General features: G+C 43.5%; 1 protein-coding gene across 11 annotated transcripts in view; it reads left to right on the top strand.

Moving 5' to 3' along the window:
* The window catches only part of DAB1 (DAB adaptor protein 1), a 1,144,406-nt gene extending 1,125,978 nt beyond the window's left edge, over nt 1–18,428 (top strand). For 10 of the 11 annotated variants that reach the window (XM_043575105.1, XM_043575094.1, XM_043575100.1 and 7 more), the window contains 3 exons: nt 3,417–3,544; nt 3,885–3,995; nt 15,040–18,428. In XM_043575105.1, coding sequence (XP_043431040.1) covers nt 3,417–3,544; nt 3,885–3,980 — 224 coding nt within the window. In that variant the 3' untranslated portion in view covers nt 3,981–3,995; nt 15,040–18,428. The remainder of the gene's footprint in view (nt 1–3,416; nt 3,545–3,884; nt 3,996–15,039) is intronic. The other variant, XM_043575098.1, reaches the window with a different exon arrangement.
* Nucleotides 18,429–19,964: the final 1,536 nt, after the last annotated feature.

Below are 19,964 nucleotides of genomic sequence, written 5' to 3'. Positions count from 1 at the left end.
GTTCACATCCATTCGCTCATGATCCCTGCTTATGACACACAGATTCCTGAAATGGAAATGCAGGGTGAATGGGAACCGCAGACGTTTGGGGGACAAGGACAAAAAATTAGAACAGAAAATTAAGATCAAGAGAAAACTTAGGGGAGGGAAAGAGCAGCTGTAAGTCTCGTCCAACTAGTATAGTAGAAGCCAGATTTGGGCTTAAGGCTTTGGGTAGGCAAAGAGAAAAATCGGTAGCGTTGCAGAAACCTCTAGACTGGGAACCAAGGAACAGGTTGATCACTTTTTAGTTTTGTGCCTCTGGGCAAGTGATTTTATTTCCATGAGCCTCAATTTCCTCATCTCTCTTAGGCTAAGGGATATTAAAAGGATTCAGTGGTACAGTTACTGAAGCATTGTATACCTCACGGAGTTTAAAGTCTTTTTACCACCATTATAGTTGCATAGTGAGTGGTTTTCTGCAGAATCCCGACCAGGGTTCCAAACCTTGGCTCTCCTACCACAAGCTGTGTCTTTGGGTAAACGTATGACTTTTCTTCTTCACCTCAGCTGTATCATGGGTAAAATATGCGAGTTGGCTTGGATGAGCCACGTGCCTCCTAGTTCAGGCATTCAGTGATTCTGTCCCAGCTCACTTTTCTACTGCAAGCATCCGGAAAACCATACCCATGTAGCCAATCAGAATCCAGACACGCTTGAGCGTGGATATGCTTGGTCGACACCGTTCGCAAACGTGTCTGGCGATTCAGCCTGTGCCTTGACAGTTGATAAGGGAAAAGAAAAGTCTCGTGGAACAATGAGTTTGGCGTTTTCATTACTGTCATAGATGAAATGGATCACTGCTTGGCCAATATCGTGAATTGTCGAAAAAATCTAATGCTAACACAATTAGATAGTGTCATTTCAGCCAGGTTTGGAAGGCTGTTCTGAAAAGGAATGTCTTCAGTGTGTATAAACAACACGCTTCCACTCAGGCCATATGATCTACATAGGAGGGGCCTCACTATTAACTCTAACTCATAGGGTTTCAATGAAGAATAATGAATAAAAAATGAAATGGTCAAAGAATGAGAGCCATGCATAAATAAGCTTCTCTTGACGACAAGCGCTCTCTTTCAACAGGCTTGTGTGCCAGCCACAAATAAAAGGAAAGTTTCAGTTCTTTGAGGACAGGAAATGTGTCCTAATCGTTCGTACCCTTCTCATAATGCTAGCATAGCATCTCGCCCGGGGGAGACATTTGCGAAAGGTCATAGAGATTAAAATGAAGGAAACAAAGGCTGCTCAGTTACTGTTGTGTTTTAGAGCAAGGTTCTGCAACCTTGACTCTGTTGGTATTTTGGGCCAAATCATCCTTTGATGTGGGATCTGTGCTGTGCTCATAGGACATTTAGCAACACCCTTGCCCTCCACCCATTAGATTCCAGAAGCACCCATCCTCTGCCCCTAGTCGTGACAGTCAAAAATGACCCGAGATATTGCCAGACGTTCCCCAGGATTTAAATTGCCCCAAATTTAGAACCACTCTTGTAGATTATAGAGGTATTCTAGAAAACCTTCTGCAGCCTGAGACATGTCAATAAATGCCTGATTATGCTTCCAATCAATTTCATCTGGTAAGTGGGAGCAGTCAGCCTGGGTTCTCAGCCTTTAGTCAGCAATGAGCCACTTCCAAACACAATTCAGAATCCAGTTACACTAACATGTATTAAACAGCTATCACACATCAGGGTGATTCCAGATCGCTCATCTCACTTAAACCCACTACAATTAGTTTGCTCCGTAATCGTCTCACAAAACAAAACAGATTTCCTTTTAAATTAAAAAAAAAGTATTTTATTTCAAAGAAAAGAGTGAAGCCAGTCTTTATATCCTCTTATGCAGAAGCATCACCTTCAGAATGTTTTGAGTGGAGGATCAGTCGGACCAAAAGTAAACCGCAACCCGAGATAGAGCGCACGGTCTGACTTCAGCTCAGGCTATAATCTAGCCGTTTGTGAGTTCGAGCCCTGCGTCGGGCTCTGTGCTGACAGCTCAGAGCCTGGAGCCTGCTTCAGATTCTGTGTGTCCCACTGTCTTTGACCTGCCCCCCACTCACGCTCTGTCTCTCTCTTTCTCAAAAATGAACAAACATTAAAAAAAGAGGGAAATGGAGCACACGGTTGGCCGCACAGCGGAGACCGACCCGTGTTGAATCCCAGCACTCCTGTTTCGTGGCGCTCTTAACTCTGAGAAAGTCACTTCACCTCTCTGAGCTTCAGTGTCGTCATCAGAAAAGAACAATAGCTAAACAGCACTTTGCAGCATTCACATTAGAGAACGCCGTGAATGCGGTGCCCACCTTGCTGGCACAAAGTAAAGAGCATCATTATCCTAAATACATATCCATCAAGGCCAAAGGCACTCACCAAGTTTGAGAATCACTCACTATGTGACAAACAGCCAGATTTAGTAAATTCTGGGCAGTTATGGTAGGGAGGCCTTATCCGTGTCATTTGGAATTTAGCTACTAAATCAAGCCATAACCACTTCCTCATTTGGGGCTGAGCCAGTGACTGGTGTTTTCCAGGCCAAATTAGAAATCGCTGAAAGAAGAATAGCTTCAACTGGCATATTTGTTAGAACCTCTGGAACAAGTGAGATGAGGAAAACGTGGGAAGGCCGGGACAGAAAGCGCAGAGCCTTACGCAGTGAGAAGTAAAGTGCTAGTTGTCAGCCTGCCAGCAGCTCCATCCATCCCCCCACCTCACTGAGGCTATCTTCGTGCAACACGTGTTTATCAAATACCTGCCGCGTGCGAGGTTCTACCATTCACCAACTGTGTGGCCTTGAGCAATTTAGCACCCTCACTTCCCTTATCCGTAAAATCAGGATAACTCCTACCTCAAAGAGGCTTTGGGAGGGTTGGAGATCCTGTCTGTGAAGTTTCTGGCCGCATCTGACACAGAGGGCACTCGATACATGCGCATCACCATCCTCCGGTCTATTTATTATTGAAATAAATGCATGACGGTAAGGAAGAGAGACGAAAGAAAAATCTGGTCGGTGCTTATCACCTGGAGTGTGTAGAAATGCAGAGTTTCTGAACCAGTAGGTCTGGGGTGGGGGCCTAAGAATGTGCATTTCTGGCAAGTTCCCAGTTATGCTACTGCTGCTGAGCCAGGGACCAGTCCTTGAGAACCACTGCCGACCCGCCCATATGCACCTGCTCCTACCTGATCATCAGGTGTGTGAGAGGGCCAGGATAAATACGTACAGAGGAGATGTTCGCTTGTTCAACTGGCCTGACTTAGGATAGGAAGCAGAGTGCTGGATTTGACTCGAATATAAGCCGATCCCTGAGGCCCCTGTGGGATGTAAATGGTTGCAGCCAGACACTTAATGATGTTCCCTCTCTGTGCATGGTCTCTGTGTAGCTCCAACCCCAGCCCCTAGACAGAGCTCTCCGTCCAAATCATCTGCATCCCACGCCAGCGATCCTACCACAGACGACATCTTCGAGGAGGGCTTTGAAAGTCCCAGCAAAAGCGAAGAGCAAGAAGCTGTAAGTGACCACCTTGTTCTTTCTGGTTTTGTTGTTCCTTAAGATTAAGACCTCTGTATCTGAAATGGACAGTGGGCGAGGAGCCCTGCATAGACTCTCATGTTCTAGGCGGGGTGCGAGAGGGGCTTTCTTTCACGTTCAAATGAGCAGCTGAAAGCCATGTTCCTTTCATGAAGTCCTTCCCGCGAGTCCCGCATTTGTGGGTGTGGCACCCGCTAACCGCAGGTGCTGCCTCCTTGAAAATAACTGATTATATGTGTGCATGAAAATGTGCCCAGCTGTCTAATGCTTTCCGTTGTTGAAAAGAAAAAAAAAAAGTGTTAATCTTCTTGTGTTCTAGCCTGATGGATCACAGGCCTCATCCAACAGTGATCCATTTGGGGAGCCCAGTGGGGAGCCCAGTGGTGATAATATAAGTCCACAGGCCAGTAGCTAGATAGCACAGGTCTGGGTAGGTATCTGTTCTTTTTATCTCCTTCACCCTTAAGCTGTCTGCTTTCTGTTTTGCTTGTTCTCCATTGCTGAAGTCACGTCCCTGATGTTTGCACCCTTTCTCCCTGCCTGAGCATACTCCTGATGTTTGCACCCTTTCTCCCTGCCTGAGCGTATTCCTGATGTTTGCACCCTTTCTCCCTGCGTCGTGTCTATTTGCCATCTTGTTCTTCCTCATGGATGCATGACCTTTGACGTATACTGCTAGGTAGGGGTTAGGGTGAGGAGTGGGGATCGGTCCCATTCTTTTAGTAATGATATGTTCGGAGTGGATGGCGGTGATAGAATGAGGCACGGTCAATATTAACACGGATTCAGTTTCTGAAAGCATCAGCATTCTGAGATGGACGCATCCTGCCCACCCTGATAATTTCTCACTGCAGTGGGATCCAATGCTTTAACCTTTGAAGCAAAGTGTCCCTGCATCTGCCTACACTCCACAGACCTAAAGAGGTCACCAACCAAACATCCGGTGAAGCCAGGCAAAGAAGCAAGAACAAGCCTTGGAATGAGACTGATAGACGTAAGCTCACAGCAGCCCATTTAGTGTTGCCACAAGGGACCCCCTCGCCCTTCCTAACGTAAAGGCAAAATGCGAAGCTCAGAGACACATAGCATTCGCTTGAGGCACTGCTGTTTGCACCTGTGCTACAGCATGTGGTTTGCTACTGAACCACTTCAGATTCCATCAGCAGCTACTTTGAGAGAAGTGTCCTTACATTCACTAGAAGTGGCTTCTGGCACTTGAATCTCAATACATCTGATTTGGTCCCAAGAAAGAGGAGCTGATGAAGCAAACCTTCTCAGGAGACAGAAATACACCTCGTTGCCCAGACATGGTTTCTCAGGTCGCTCCTTGACGAATGTGTTCGATTTTCAGATACCTGCTTAGTTTTCCACAAATGTGTAGGGCTGCAAGGCTGTACCCACAGAGTTCCTTTCCTTAGTCCTGAACAGTGTGGTCAGCACCATTAAAATGGTAAATAGTTTTCACCATTCATAACTCGGTGCTGAGGCTCAAAATCCTCCGTTCGCATGTAAGTTATTTTGACAGTTATTGAAAGCTAAAACAGTGTTTGGGAAGTGCATTTTGTTAATAGATTTTATGATGAAAGAGCTCAACATGCTGTATATTTTGCTACATTTTATACCAGTACAGTAGCATATAATAACACATATGCCATGCAAAATACCCGTCTAAAAATTCAGCCTTGCAAAGCTCTTTGGGAAGCTGGTGAATTTAAGGCAAAGTCAATGCTCCAGGAAAGAGGAGAGCTGAGGATTATGGGTGGATGGCTTGGAAAGATTCCCCAAGAGGTTTCCTACCCCCTTGTGTATGTTTTATTTCACGTGCTCAACCTTTTTGAAAAATTTGATGCATGAACCAGAGGTGACAAGAGCCATTCATCAGTATAACAGCTAACATCATCCTAAAATTGAAGTTATTCTAGAAAACAAAGATGACTTACACCATTTGCAGATCAATGTATCAAACCCTCATCTTTATGAGCCCGCTCAGCTTGAGACAGTCCAACAAGCTGAACCGGGTCTTGGGGCTTCAGTCTATTCCGTGTTTGATGCTCCATCCAGAACCCCATGCCATGGGAAAATGTGATTTCTTAGTTCTCTGGCTTCCCCAGTCCCGTAATCAGAATGATGCCAGCTGGGGGCTCACAGGCCACCTCTCACTTCCAAAAAGTAAGCAGGCTTACATTCACATATAAATTATAATAAATGGCTCCCAACCCCAAAAGGGCTGGACTGTAATCTTCAATGAAACAGTTTTCTCCCTTTGAACACTTCACTTGGCATGATCACAATTGCCTGTTGAGAATCCCAAGCCAAGAGGCTGATGCCAGCCTTGCAGACATACCCCCTAAGACACCCACAGTTGAAGTCCACATGAGCCTTTCTGGGCCCCTCCATCAACAGCAATACAAGCTGCATGTGATCTTTCCGCCTCTGTCACATCCGCTCATCTGCGCGATTAGAAATCTACTTAACTGCACCAGCTTAGGGCCTTTCCAGACATTTGGAGAAGGGACACTATGAAGAGAAAGTTACATCCATGGCTCTATTTAACCCTCTATTTTTGTACAGTTGGAAAGGAGGAGTCTTGTCCTTCTTATCACCCTTGCATTTTATCTCCAGCTGCTTCTGATTAGAAATACCCACACGGTTCTTAGTAGGTGGGGGTAACATCTGTTAATAAGTGAAAGCCATATCACACTGTCACACCATAGTAAGAGAGAACAAACGGACTCAGTCCTCGCAGGTGGAAGCTTCAGTACCAATCTCAAACACCAGTTCTGTTTTAGCAATAAAGGGAAATATCTTCAGTTATTTCATTTTTCCCCTTACCCTCCCGTCTGGGACAATCCCGTGTCTTTGAAAGACTGGGTCAACAGGGGGGGAAAAACGAAAAAGAACCAAAATAATATGGTAATGGCTGGTGTGGGAATGGCAGGTAATTTATACTTCACTGATGTGTTGCTGGAGCAGTTTTAAGGGCGAGATGTTAGCTTTTGAGGAGATGAAAGGAAAATGAAAACATTTATTTGGTTAAATGGCTAAGTAAATAAACTGCCTATCAGACTTTCCCAGCTGTCAAATCGAAGTTGCATCTGTAACAATGGGGAATTGTTTGGTCTGTCTCCCTTAGTAACAATAGATATTGCCATAAATAATAAGTCGTTGTCATGTTTTTAATACCGATCTTCATAGTGGGAATCCAAGACATGTAAAATATTACCTGATGGATTTCTAGTGTTCAAGGGAAAAGAAAGCTGAACTTCAGACGCTTTAGGTGGAAGAATCTTTAAAAAAAAAATTTAAAAAATAAAAACACAATCTTTGTAAGAAGAAAGAAGTGTATAGAGTCAGGGACTTAGGTCTGGATTATGGTTTCAAAGCTGGTGACCTTAGGCAAGCACGTAACCCCTTTGTATCCTGGTCCCTCACGTGGATAAATATGGGTAATTAGTTATAACAGCTCCTTCCCCAGGCTGCCCCAGCATCAATAATCATGACCATGAAAGAGCTTTGTCGGCTTTGGAAGTAGAATACATGTATTTGGAATTATTGTTATTATTCTATTTTTAAATACAATGAAACAACAGAGCCTTAAACCAAAGAACCATATAAAACAGAAAATAATCTGTCTGTCTCTTGGACATAACAGTCAGAGGCAAGTCCAACCCCAAGGCGTTGGAGTCATGCAGTTAGGAGATGGGAAGGGCCCCTCTGAGGACCATGTCGGCCACGGTGGAGAGGTGGGCTGAGTGCCCAGAAATATTTAAAAGACGAAATCAGGAAACCGTTAAGACTGAAGGGAACTGGGAGGTGAGGACAAGGACATAACCAAGGACAACCCCCGCATTCCTAATTTGGGGAACTAGACAGGACAGCATGCTTGAGCAGAGAGAGGGTGGGTTTACTTTGGTACTTGAGTTGAACTTGAGATGCCCATGAGACAGCCAAGTAGAGATGCAGGAGGCTGCTGGATTCAAGAATCTGGAGATCAAAAGAGAAAACCAGACTAAACAGCAAGATTTCAAAATGGGTCCAAGCCACTGAAGGGATGGGCACAAGTAGAATATGTTGATCGTTTAGACCAGAGGTCAGCAAACTCTATAAACGTTTATGCTTTGGGGCGCCTGGGTGGCTCAGTGGGTTAGGCATCCGATTTCAGCTCAGGTCATGATCTCACGATTTGTGAGTTCGAGCCCCGCCTTGGGCTCTGTACTGACAGCTCAGAGCCTGGAGCCTGCTTCGGATTCTGTGTCTCTGTCTCTCTCTGCCCCTCCTCCACTCATGCTCTGTCTCTGTCTCAGAAATAAACAGACATTGGGGCGCCTGGGTGGCGCAGTCGGTTAAGCGTCCGACTTCAGCTCAGGTCACGATCTCGCGGTCCGTGAGTTCGAGCCCCGCGTCGGGCTCTGGGCTGATGGCTCAGAGCCTGGAGCCTGTTTCCGATTCTGTGTCTCCCTCTCTCTCTCTGCCCCTCCCCCGTTCATGCTCTGTCTCTCTCTGTCCCAAAAATAAATAAATGTTGAAAAAAAAATTTATAAAAAAAAAAAAAGAAAGAAAGAAAGAAACAGACATTAAAAAAAAAAAATTAAACATTTATGCTTTGTGGGCCAGGTCTCTGTCACAACAAGTCCACTCTACTGTTAGAGAAAGAAAACAACAAGAGATAATGCATAAAGGAACGAATGTGGCTGAGTGCCAATAATACTTTATTTAAAATACTTTATCAAATTAATTATTAAAAACAGGCAGCCACCAAAATTGCCCAACGGGCTATGGTTTGCCGACCTCTGATTTAGATCCCACTCACTATCTCTAGAATCATTCTGCAGAAGGTAATCACCATGCCTTTCATTTACTACTACTAATAAAATATATTTCAAAATTACTAGCATGTTTATAACCCTTCCAGAAACATCACCTAATTCAATCCTCAGGGTCACCCTCTTAAGTATTTTTATTATTCCCATTTCACAGATATGACAAGTAAGACAAGTAGACAGGTTAACGGCTTGCTAAAATCACAAGATTTACACATAATGGGGCTAGGATTTGAACCTACATCCACATTATATAGCTCGAGAGCTCTCAACCCCACCAGGACCAAATGGGTTTTAGCAGCTTCTTTTTGACTTAACAGCTGTGTGACTGGAGCTAGATGGCTTCATTTCTGACCTTTGGTCTTCTCTTCTGTAAAACAATTCCCATATCCTTCCAGCTGACATTCTAGAACCTTCTAACTTGTCCGGCTCACCCAGTCAGGGTGTGGAAGACCCACTCCTCACACAAGATCTTTAACAGCACCCCTCCCCCAGGCTGCCTTATTCTAACAAAGGACAGGACTGAAGCCCCTTAAATATGCTGACTTTATTAGGGTTCCCAGAGACTATTGGCCTGAGATCCAGTACCCTCTCCTGATGACCAGGACTTTACTCTGGACAGGACCCTCTGCTCATGGCAGAGAATTGGTGTCAGCAACCTCAGCGACTTCATCTACTTTGTGACAACAGCAAGAAAGATGATGTACATGTGCAAAGCAGATAATTTGTGTCCATCATTGTTGGAGAAATGTAGAATTGATCAAAATGTTTGTGGACAATCCCCCCCCCCCCAAACTCAGATTTTGCATCTCTGGATTCACCAAGTGTGTTTCAACATCCCAAGATCCCAGGGAGCAAGTGCATTTGGGCAGCAGTGTCCATCTCTGAGGTATTTGTCTTAAATCCATCCTGTATTTTAAAGACTTTTCTACCCTGAAAGACAAACATGCAGCCTGAAAGTGATCAGAAAACTTTGTGGGGTTTTCTTTTTCCTTTTTGTTCAAAGACTCCCAGCATTTGTTAAAACATTTTATGTTATCTGAGCTCATTTGTTACTTGTTACAATCCCTTGAGGTAGATGTTACAAGCCCCATTTTACAGATGAAGAAACTGAGGCCCAGGTAAAATGCTTGCCTAAGTTCGTACAGGAAGTTAGGATTGCTAGGGTCTTTCTGGCTCTAAAACCCATGCATTTTTAATGATTCTATTCATGTCTTCAGATAGGACTTGATTCATTTCAGCCTCATTTCCACTCCCTGGCTACCACCACCTTTTTCATTTGCAAAGCCAGGAAATGTAAAAACCCCACCTAGCTGGGCCCCAGTGTTGGGGCTGGTTATTGCCTCAGCAGGGTGGTGCTGAGGGGCTCAAGCTTTAGCTCCTATCTGGCTCCGGTCTGACCCCTGGCTTGGCTAAGTGTTGACCCCAGACATAGACGAGCTTGCTCAGCAAGCTGATTGCATGGTGCACATTGACCTCTCCTCTGAGACCACCTTTCTCAGCATGCCCTGTCTTCTCTCCACCCATAATTTTTTCAAGGGACGTATCCTTTGGTAGATGCAGCTAAAAAAGTTTTCCGAAAATAAACTTAATAAAAATTAAATGGGTACAAAGGACTAAGCATAATTTAGGTGGCTTCAGAAAGGGGCTCATCGTAAGGCGGGATCGGAAACTTCAAGCCAAAATGGTGTGGCCAACTGGGGGAAGCGAGGAAGCAGACACAGAAGTGAGAGACCACACCCTGGGCTGCTCTCCTCTGTTTCCGAAACTTCAGGAAAAACAACCCTCAAGCCTGAGGCCTCAGCTTCTCCCTGTAGGCGAGAGGTGTCAGGCCACGAGCCGTTCTTACTTTGACCTTCCACAAGAGGGCGCACTGGTAGTGGAGAGGACAGTGGGCATAAGGATACCTGAGTCCGTTTCCATGAAACTCCAGAAAAAGACAAATCTGCTGATAGTGGTCAAAAGCAGATCAGTGCTGGTGACTGGCACTGGAGAGAGGGGTTGACTGAGAAGGACACAGGGAAGGTTGTGGAAGTTCTGTAGCTTGATCGGGGTGACGAGGGCCACACGGGTGGATATGTTTTTCGGAACTCCTCCGACTGTACACTTAAAATAGGAACATTTCATTGTCTACAAACTACACCTCAGTGAAGTTGATTTTAAGATGAGAATAGGTGAACTCACAGAAATGGAGAGCAGATCAGAGGTTACCAGGGGTTGGGGCTATGGGAGACTGCTTAGTAGGTGCAGACTGTTTGGGGTGATGACAGAGTTCTACAACGCTGCAGGCATAATTAATGCCACTGAGTTGCGCACTTAAAAATGATTCCAATGGCAAATGCTTTGCTATGCATATTTAATTGCAATTTAAAAAAAAAAAGCTAAAAAACCAGCAAACAAATAAACCTGGTTCTATCCCAGCTCTGCCCTGTGCTGCCTGAATGACCTTGGGTGAGTCCCCAAGGTCTGAGAAACTTGCTTCTTCGCTATAAGTAGAGATAGGAATATCCAGGGGACAGCCTCACTATGAAGCCCAAGTGAGATGGTGTCTGTGAGCTAAGGAAGTCCTTGCAGGCTGTATATGTTTCTGTAAACATAAGCTCTTATCACCCTAATTCTGTGATTCTCCATGGCTACTGTACATAAACACATAATTCGTACGGGGCATCGTCTGCAAACATGTGGAAGTGTCTTCTCCACAGGACCCTGCACCCAGATTCTATAGATTTAACCCCACATTCTTTCCGCACAATTTCCCTGGGCTAGTCCAGTGCCATTATTAGATTTCCTAACAGAGCCCTGTTACAGTGGCTCCTATGTGCTCTGAAGGAGAAGCCACCTACAGGTGATTGTGAGGCCTAAAACTACCTTCTACCAAGGAGGGATAAAACCACATCCCCAGGCAAGAGGGACCTAACCTTTTTGGAGTATCTCTTACGTGTCAGGCTTTCTGCTAGGTAATCAATGTATATTTCCTCCTTCGATCCTCACCGCACCTCTCACAGAGAGGACTTCTAAGCTCACTTTACTAATGAAGAAACTGGAAATCAGAGGGGTAAAGTAACCCGCACAGAGTCCTCCAGTCCTAGTCCCCTGCCGTGACCTGTATAGACCTCTGTCCGCACTGTATCATGTTATCTTCTAGTATGTTCTACACAGTGAGCTCCACTGTGCCCAAATTCTGAGTGGGAGCAGAGTGGCCCATGTCACCTGCAGAGTCCAGAAAGTCTTTCTACTGGAGCTGGGTCTGAAAGTAGAAACTCCCTCCCATTGTAGGACAAAGAGAGGCCCCAACGGCAGAAGAAACTGCCCGAGCAGAGTCTCAGAGATGGGAAAATCCTGTCATGTGACCAGGGTGACCAGAAGAGCAGAAGGTGGGGCGTAAGAGAGAGAATGGAAATAGATGAGGCTGGATAAGAAGGTGGAGCCATATTGGAAGGGTGCCATCCTGAGGGGTTTGCCTTTTCCTTGGGGGAATAAGGAGTCAGGAGGATTGTTTTGAGCAGGAGAATGGCATGACCAAATCCATTGCAGAAAGATCATTCTGGCAGAGGCAAAAAGACATTTAAAAAAAAAACAAAAAACAAAAAAACCATGATTTACGTGACCTGAAGGTTGGGTTTTGATTCACGGTCTGGAAGGGGCATTTATTAGCTCTAATGGACTAAGAGACAAATGGGTCTCGTGTGCCCAGCTAAGGAGCTTTGACCCTACCCTGTGGGTGATTGGGAAGCCTTTGAAGGAGGGCAGAGATGTGGTCAGATCTGCCAAAAGAAAACAAAAAATATCAATGGTGTGCTATGTTAATGTATGATTCCATTTAGGCTTTTGGAATATTGAAAATAGCCTAAAGACCCCATCATGACCTTGCCAGAAGCCAGGTCAGAAATTTCTGGATCAAATGATTTCTTACTCCCCTCCAGCTCTGACAGTCTAAGATTCTGTAACAAGGAAGTTAAAGCTATTGCCAAAACGTATAATGCATCACAGTGTCAGACTTTGGGATTATCTGCTGCTTGGGGTTTTCCACACCACTGCTCCCCTTCATTAGTGGGGATAATTGAGAGTTGACTGCAGTCCTTACCACTGTTGTGATGGGTATTTGAAACTAAATTCCGGCAAGCAGGAGATGTGTGAATATTTATCTCAGCTGCAGAAAGTTAATGCAGTGTGGCATTAATTACCCTGTCTGGGCCTGCTGTCTTCTTCTGTTTTTAGGTGTCATTCTCTTTTGAATAAATTAGTTTCCAAAATTAGAATAGAGCAAATTGTAGGGTGAGATCAAGGCGGCCTGAGTTCTTAGGATATCCAAAAAGAAGAGTGGGCAGAGCAGTTCTACCCAGGAATGATGAAGATACATCCTACAGCCCAGCATAGACAGGATATGTTTTTTCCCCAGAACTTGTACTTGACTTCACTACTTCTCCCTTTGCTCCACCCCGCCCACCCCCAAAACACAAACACGGTAAGGTTGCATGGTTAGCCTTGCAATAGGTATTTGAAACATTTCAAGGCATTGGTAGGGAAGAGATGAGGTGCGTAACAAATCCTCTTGCTATAGATTTTGCTGGGTTAGAGTTTGAGAGAATTAAGCCAAACTGGACTGTATTTAGGACAAAGTGATCAGCACAGAGGAGAGAGTAGAAGCTGTATCATAGTTATTCATTAATCCAACAAATTCATTCATTGAGCACCTACTGTGCTTGGTCCGCACGTGTAAAATAGCAGAAGAACTTAGCAAGCAGTAACCCAGAGGTAGGATATGGAATAATGGGCTTCCCTGTTTTCTGTCATGAGACATTTGGGAGAAAGATTACACTTACTCTGTATGTTTCTAAGGGCAGTATGAAGTCCCATGGGTGGGAAGCATGGAGGGACCAATTGGCATTCTCTCCTGTTACAGAATAGGGGGTCTCAAAGGATAGATGGATGCTTTTTCCTGGAAGAATACAGGCGTAGTGAGGTCTAGAAGAAGACATCTTAGATTTGACAGCAGGAGTCCTGGATTCTGTTCAGGATGTGGTTTCTAAGTAACTTTGTGATTCTGGGAAAACAAAAGCTCCCTTCTCTAGGATTCACATTCTTCACCTATAAAATGATGGATCTGGACAAAATTATCTCCTAGTCCATTCCCACCGTACAATAAAAGCAAGCAATGTGATCTATTAAATGCATGAGGTGCAGCTCGATGACCTTGAGATCATGCCACTTCTATGACCTTCAGATTTTATCTGCAAAATGAGATGGAAAGAATAAAAGCCACTCCCAGGACGGTTAAGCAGATAAAATAAGACAGGAGGGTGCTTTGTAAACCCCGAAGCACTCTACAACACTTGAGATTGAAGGACTGGTCTTTTCTCTCTCTCTCTCTCTTTTTTTTTTTTTTTTCACGGCAGTTGTTGTAGTAGCCTAGAAAAGGCACTGGACCCTACTTTCAGGTCTCACGTTCCAAACTTCACTAGCTGTAGGAGCATGGAAAATCGCTTCACTGCTTTGTACGTGATTTCCCATTTGCAAAAGAGACAAAACTTCTGCTTCACAAGTCTGTTGTGATAAGCTAAAAAGACACCGTCCTTAAAGATACCTAGCATGGTGCCAGACGCATAGCCAGGGCTCACAGAATATCAGTTCAATCTGATGGTTGAAGAAAATAAGCAAATAGAAAGGATCTATACCCACATGGCAACAGGCAGGCTAATAGAGAAATATGACAGAATTAAGATGTCACTGTTTCCTTTTAACTCTGGCGCAAATATCCAAGAGTGGACAGCAAAAGGTCAAGTGTAAAGGAAGGGCCTGTATGTGCCTAAGACCAGTGTCTTGATCTGATCTGCTTGGCCAGTGCACCCCGGGCCATCTCAACATGAAGTCTCTAGTGTCAACAAGGCTACACACCATTTCCCATATACCTTTGGACTGAAGGTTTGCTTTGTCACATACAGGTCAAAGCCCCTGTGTGTGTCTCAGGACAGCCAGTTCCAGGGTGCAGGCGGATGACTGGTCAACCCTGAAGCAGGAGATTTAGTGGAAACGAGTCCCAGAAGCTCTTCACTAAGAGCTAAAGGCATAATCGCTGTTTTTCCTGCTCAAAAGTGTACTCAGTCCTCACTGCCTGCAGAAACCAAAGACAGTTTGAAATAGAATTTCAGTGGTTTCAAGTAGACATTCATAAAACTATGTTGGAAAATTTTCGACTCGACTCTTGATGATTGTTATTTTCTGAAGACCTCTTACTGCCAAGCACTGTGCTTGGACGCTTTACATATAGATTATCTCGAATTCTCGCAAGAACCCTGTAGGATAAACAGTATTATTCCTATTTAATGGTTGGGAAAAGTGAGGCTCAGCAAGGATAAGTATCTTGCCCACCTCACACAGGTCGTCCAGCTCTCTCTGCTATACCATCCTTTTCCCCTAATGGGGGACCAGTCTCAGCTTGAAAACCAAGGACAGACCTGGGTGAGTAGTTATTCTTAATGATTAAACAAAGTTGCCAAAATGACATGCGTCATGATCAAATAATCCAAAACGTACCTAAGGTCATCCATCATAAACTGTCATCTTTCTGTTCTCATCCCAAACCCTCTTTCCCAAGCTGTGTCAGGAAATCCTAACTGGAAAAGAGCAGGTCTCACTTTGTCCTTCTGTCCATAGGAGCTGGAGCCTCTCTATGCGCAGATCAACAGACCTAAGAAATAGCATCGATGTGGGCTCATGGCAGGTGCTTCAAGACTGGCATGGAAATCGGCATCGTGACAGGCTCTCTTGTATTCTTTCACCTCACCTCATCCCATGAAGAAATTCATGACTGCCCAACAGAACTCATTTGGAAGAGGGAACTAGGAATTCATGGCAACAATGGCAGATAACTATGGCAGCACAAGAGAAAAAAAAAAAACACACACAAAAGTATAAAAAATCATACCCAACATTAAATCACAAGTCAAGCCAATGCTTACCTGACAAATATTCTGAGCTCTCTCAGCATGGGTTTAAGATGACCCAGTACGCAAAATCATAATTCTCTTTTTATTTCTCAACCTGTTGGCCACTGTAAAGACATCAAATGTGGAGTTACAGGCCTCAGAGAGTGACAGCAGGGTTGGCACTGACTTCTTTTAGACATGAGCAAGATGTCCTCGTGACAACAGTATCGTCATCCCTTTGCCTTTTGACGTATGATGATGTATTGTCATCACTCCACAGGGCCTGGTCTGCCATTCTGTCCCCTTTCCTTTGTCATGTTTAAAAATTAATGGGTGTAAAGATTTTTGTATCGCTTTTGACTTTTTTTAGATATGGGTGAGGAAATCGAACTGGAAAAGAAAAGCCTCATATGAAAGGAATTCACTTGAAAATCACAAGACAGATAAGTGGTTGATTATGATCAAGAATGTTGCCAAAACACCCCTTTAGCTCTTCTGCACTCTGGTGAAGACAGACAGCTTTCGGTTCGAATCTTCATTCTGCGAGTAGGAAAGGACATCGGAATCCCATTGATGAGAAAGACGAAAAAATGCATCTGGTTTTCTAAGAAGCTCTAAACTCTTAAGTACAATAAAATGATATTTTTTATTTTTCCGATATCTTGCTGCTGTGATGCTATGCAGACAAGTGTCTTCTCCACGTGCCATTTTCAAAGAAAAGTCATTTGCCAAATAATTCTGGTACAATCCTGGTTATGCGGTTTTGGATCTTAAAACCGACTTTCTAATGGAACAATGGTGACACGAATATTCGGAATAACTGATTCCAGGATCACAACTGTTCATCGCTATCTCTTTTTGTACATCAGAAAATTCAAATGGGATTTTTATTTTATAACTTGAAAAAAAAAAAACCTTACCATTAAACTCTTTAAATATTTAAGGGAAATGGCTTTAAGGAGTTCTAATGAAAAAAAAATGCCAGTTTTTTTTTTTTTTGTAAATATAAATGTTAATGAAAATGCTTTTTAATAATGCCATTACACTGTAGAGAAGGTAGCAGATTGAGTGCAGGATGTGACAAACTTGATGGATGGGGCTCCCTCTCCAGATGTTATGTGGAGCAGATGGGGGAAGGCTGGAGTTCAGGGACAGCTGGCAGAGCAGTTGGCCAATCCATAGCTAGTGAGCAAGAAGGGAGCACGTGACCCCACCGTCTACTCCAGCCCTTCCACAAGAACACCCGCCCTCGGTGGAGAACACAAGAAAATGCTCACATTTTGAAGGCCTGTCCTTTAGATTCTGAAACTCCCTCCCATCTCTTCACGCCCACCGACCCCCATAGAGATCATTGAACTGTTTGTATGTGAAACAGAAGAGTTTAAGCTTCCTTTTTTTACATTGATGAGACAAAAAGTACAGTGTTCAGTTCATACATTTAGCACATGATTTTCATAAAGAATCTCTCTATTTTTGCCCTACAGAGAATTGTGCTACAGGTCAAGTGTGTTTTCCCGATGTTCCTATGCAGTTCCAGTATGTTGAATTTAGTGGTTTAACACTAAGGAGAAAACTTTAGAGGACCATGCGGTTAACTGGATTTGGGGTTAACTATCATTACTTGGTTTTAAACCTTGGAAAGTAGAATTGGCATTGATATGATTGACTTCAGTACCTGTGTATGTTGGTTCTTCATATGAACAGAAACAAAAGTGATTTGAAAGAAGGTAATACTTGGCTCACAAAGAGAAAATCGAAAATCAAGGTAATTGTCACTGCTCAAGGCCCAAATTTTATACTGACAGATGGCTGGAACATAATTTTTTCCCACTTAGGTAAACTGACCAAATGTCCATACAGAATATATGTCAACGCCATCCTAATGTGGAAGGTCCAAAGAACCAGGAAAGCGAAAAGGTTCATTTACCCCCCCCCCCCATAACTGTCACCTATCGGTCCACATGATTTCTCCAGGAATGCACGTCCGTTTCATAATTAAATAATCCTTTCACACAAAGGGGAAAATGGGAAAGGTCTGATAACCATGAGAGTCGTCTTAAAACCGGTTCAACCCTGTTTTCTGGGGATTTGATACACTAGGCAGTTCCCATGGGGGAAATGGCTTAAATTGCTCCGTTGTCCATGATTCTGATTCTAACAAGTGGTGCTATATCTTCTCCCTCAATATGGCTGTCTTGACTTTGTCTTGAAGCACGACGCCATTACACTGATGCTTTGGGCTGCCTGTGACACGTTCAAAGTGAACGCTAGCCTGGCCAGTGTTGCTGTTTCAGTTACACCTTCTGGAGTTCATTCCATAGCAGGGAGTGACAGCCCAGTGGACCTGTCATCATTCACTGAATGTGACCCAAAGTGTAACTGGCTCTGAACTTAACAAAGAGGCCCATGTGATGCATTGCAGTGAGGGAAATAAGGTCAAGATTTTAAACTGCCATCCACGCTGTCATTGGCAGAATTCTGTCTTTTAAAAAGCACTGGTTGGTGAGCTCAGAACCACCATATCCTATCCCAAGAGTACAGTGGAATTTCCAAATAAGAGCCGAGGAGCCAAAACCAAAAGGCCCTGGAGAGTCTGCCCAGTTCCGGTTAGACCGATAGAAAATCCGTGTGTACAACTGTTAATTCCTCATCCTTCACTAGCACTAAATTTGTCACTTTAAATTTTGAAACCAGGGAAACGCCACCTGTCCTTCTGTCCCCATGCCCCGTAGCTCTACAATCTTTCCATGCCGCAAGACTTTTTTATAATTCGTCCTCATCCCAGTGTCTCCTGAAACCCCATCCTGTCATGTACCGGGCACCTTCTTTTAAAAAAAAAAAAAAAATGTTTACTCTGTGGGTTTGGTTTATTTCAATTTCTGCGTTCTGACACATATTTTTTTAATAAAGATGAGAAAGAGAAAGTGACTGTTTCAGTACATTTCTAGACCTACTTTAACTTTACCTCAGATGACAGTTTGTTAACATATATGGACACATTATTTTTAACTTTATGTACAATACATTCAGCAACAGTGAAATTTTTAGAAATTTTCCATTAATTTCTGTAACACGCCATGTATAACTGTTAACAAATAAACATGTTTGAGAACAACAGCTTAGCCTGGTTTTATTCCGCAAGTTTCTACTGGATACTCAGACGAAGGATTGGAAGACAAAACTGCTTCTATCTAAGCATCCACCTGACCAGGCAAAGGCCTCTGTTTTCCTGGTGGAAAGAGAAAGAAAGCTTCATTGAGGAGTTAGATCATTTACTTCAGGCACTTGTATGCTTGGAGAAGCAGTCGCAGCGAAGAGAGAGGAGTGTGTAGTCAAAAAATTGGGAAGGACCCCACGACTAGGTCTGTGAGTTGTGTCTCCCCCTTAAAAAAAAAAAAAAAGCCTGATAAACTCTCGGTTTGAAAGCCAAGGTTCATCGACACCTTCAAAGAGTTTGCGTAGTTCAGTGTAATGTCGTCTGCTTTAAGAGATCCAAAGAGGAAGCATTTATCTTTCTTCACATTCCCCCATACAGTCCACATCAACAAACATGAGACAACATAAGACAAAACTCAGGTTTGGAGCTGGACCTTGACTTGTATGTGTATTAAAGAACAGAAAATGTTTATGTGTGCATATCGATGTTTATGCATGTGTATGTATGTATGTGTATATATGTGTGAGATTCTCATTTCATTTTACAACTAAATTAGTTGATCAGCCAGATCACAGATTGCAGTTAGATCATTGACATGACAAAAAAGTAACACCTCCGTTTAGGAATGGTTATGTTAATAATTGCAGACCCACGTGCCCTCATATGACCTCGTTATACAGAAAGTGTTAAACAGATGTTATTGCCACACTGAGACAATGAAGGAATGGGCTGAAATTCCAGATAAATTTGGGGCATACGGAAGACACAACTTTCATACAGTAAGAAATGCTCACTCCTGGGTCAAATTGCTAGAAAATATTATACAGGCTCTTGTGAATAATAGCTGTGGCTCACAATTATGTGCCCAGCAGGTGCTATAAGCTTTTTGTCCATTGCCCCAGTTAATTTCCTTAACAAATGGGTAGATATATTCCCCAATTTGTAGATTTAAAAAGACACAGAGAGATTGAATAACTTCCAGCCAGCAAATGGTAGATTTGAGACTTGACTTCTGAGTCTCTTTACTCAAGGTTGTTTTTAATTGTAAAAAAAAAAAAAAAAAAAAAAAAAAATTCACTTTTTTTAATAGTTCTGCATAAACTCATTGATGGCTTTGACTTTCTTTCCCAGACCTCTAGTTGATCTTTGGTAATAAGGTAGATTTCTAAGTTCCTCCAGTTTAAAGTAAAAAGAAAAACCCATTAGATGTTATCATCTTAAGTATGTTGCTAAATACATAGTTTTTTCTTTAATTGGCCCTTTTACTTTTTTTTTTTCAACGTTTATTTATTTTTGGGACAGAGAGAGACAGAGCATGAACGGGGGAGGGGCAGAGAGAGAGGGAGACACAGAATCGGAAACAGGCTCCAGGCTCTGAGCCATCAGCCCAGAGCCTGACGCGGGGCTCGAACTCCCGGACCGCGAGATCGTGACCTGAGCTGACGTCGGACGCCTAACCGACTGCGCCACCCAGGCGCCTCCAATTGGCCCTTTTA

This window comes from Prionailurus bengalensis, chromosome C1 (assembly GCF_016509475.1).
Source record: "Prionailurus bengalensis isolate Pbe53 chromosome C1, Fcat_Pben_1.1_paternal_pri, whole genome shotgun sequence".
NCBI lineage: Eukaryota > Metazoa > Chordata > Mammalia > Carnivora > Felidae > Prionailurus > Prionailurus bengalensis.
Note: the sequence above shows the minus strand (reverse complement) of the source record. Positions and strands in the feature narration are given on the sequence as shown.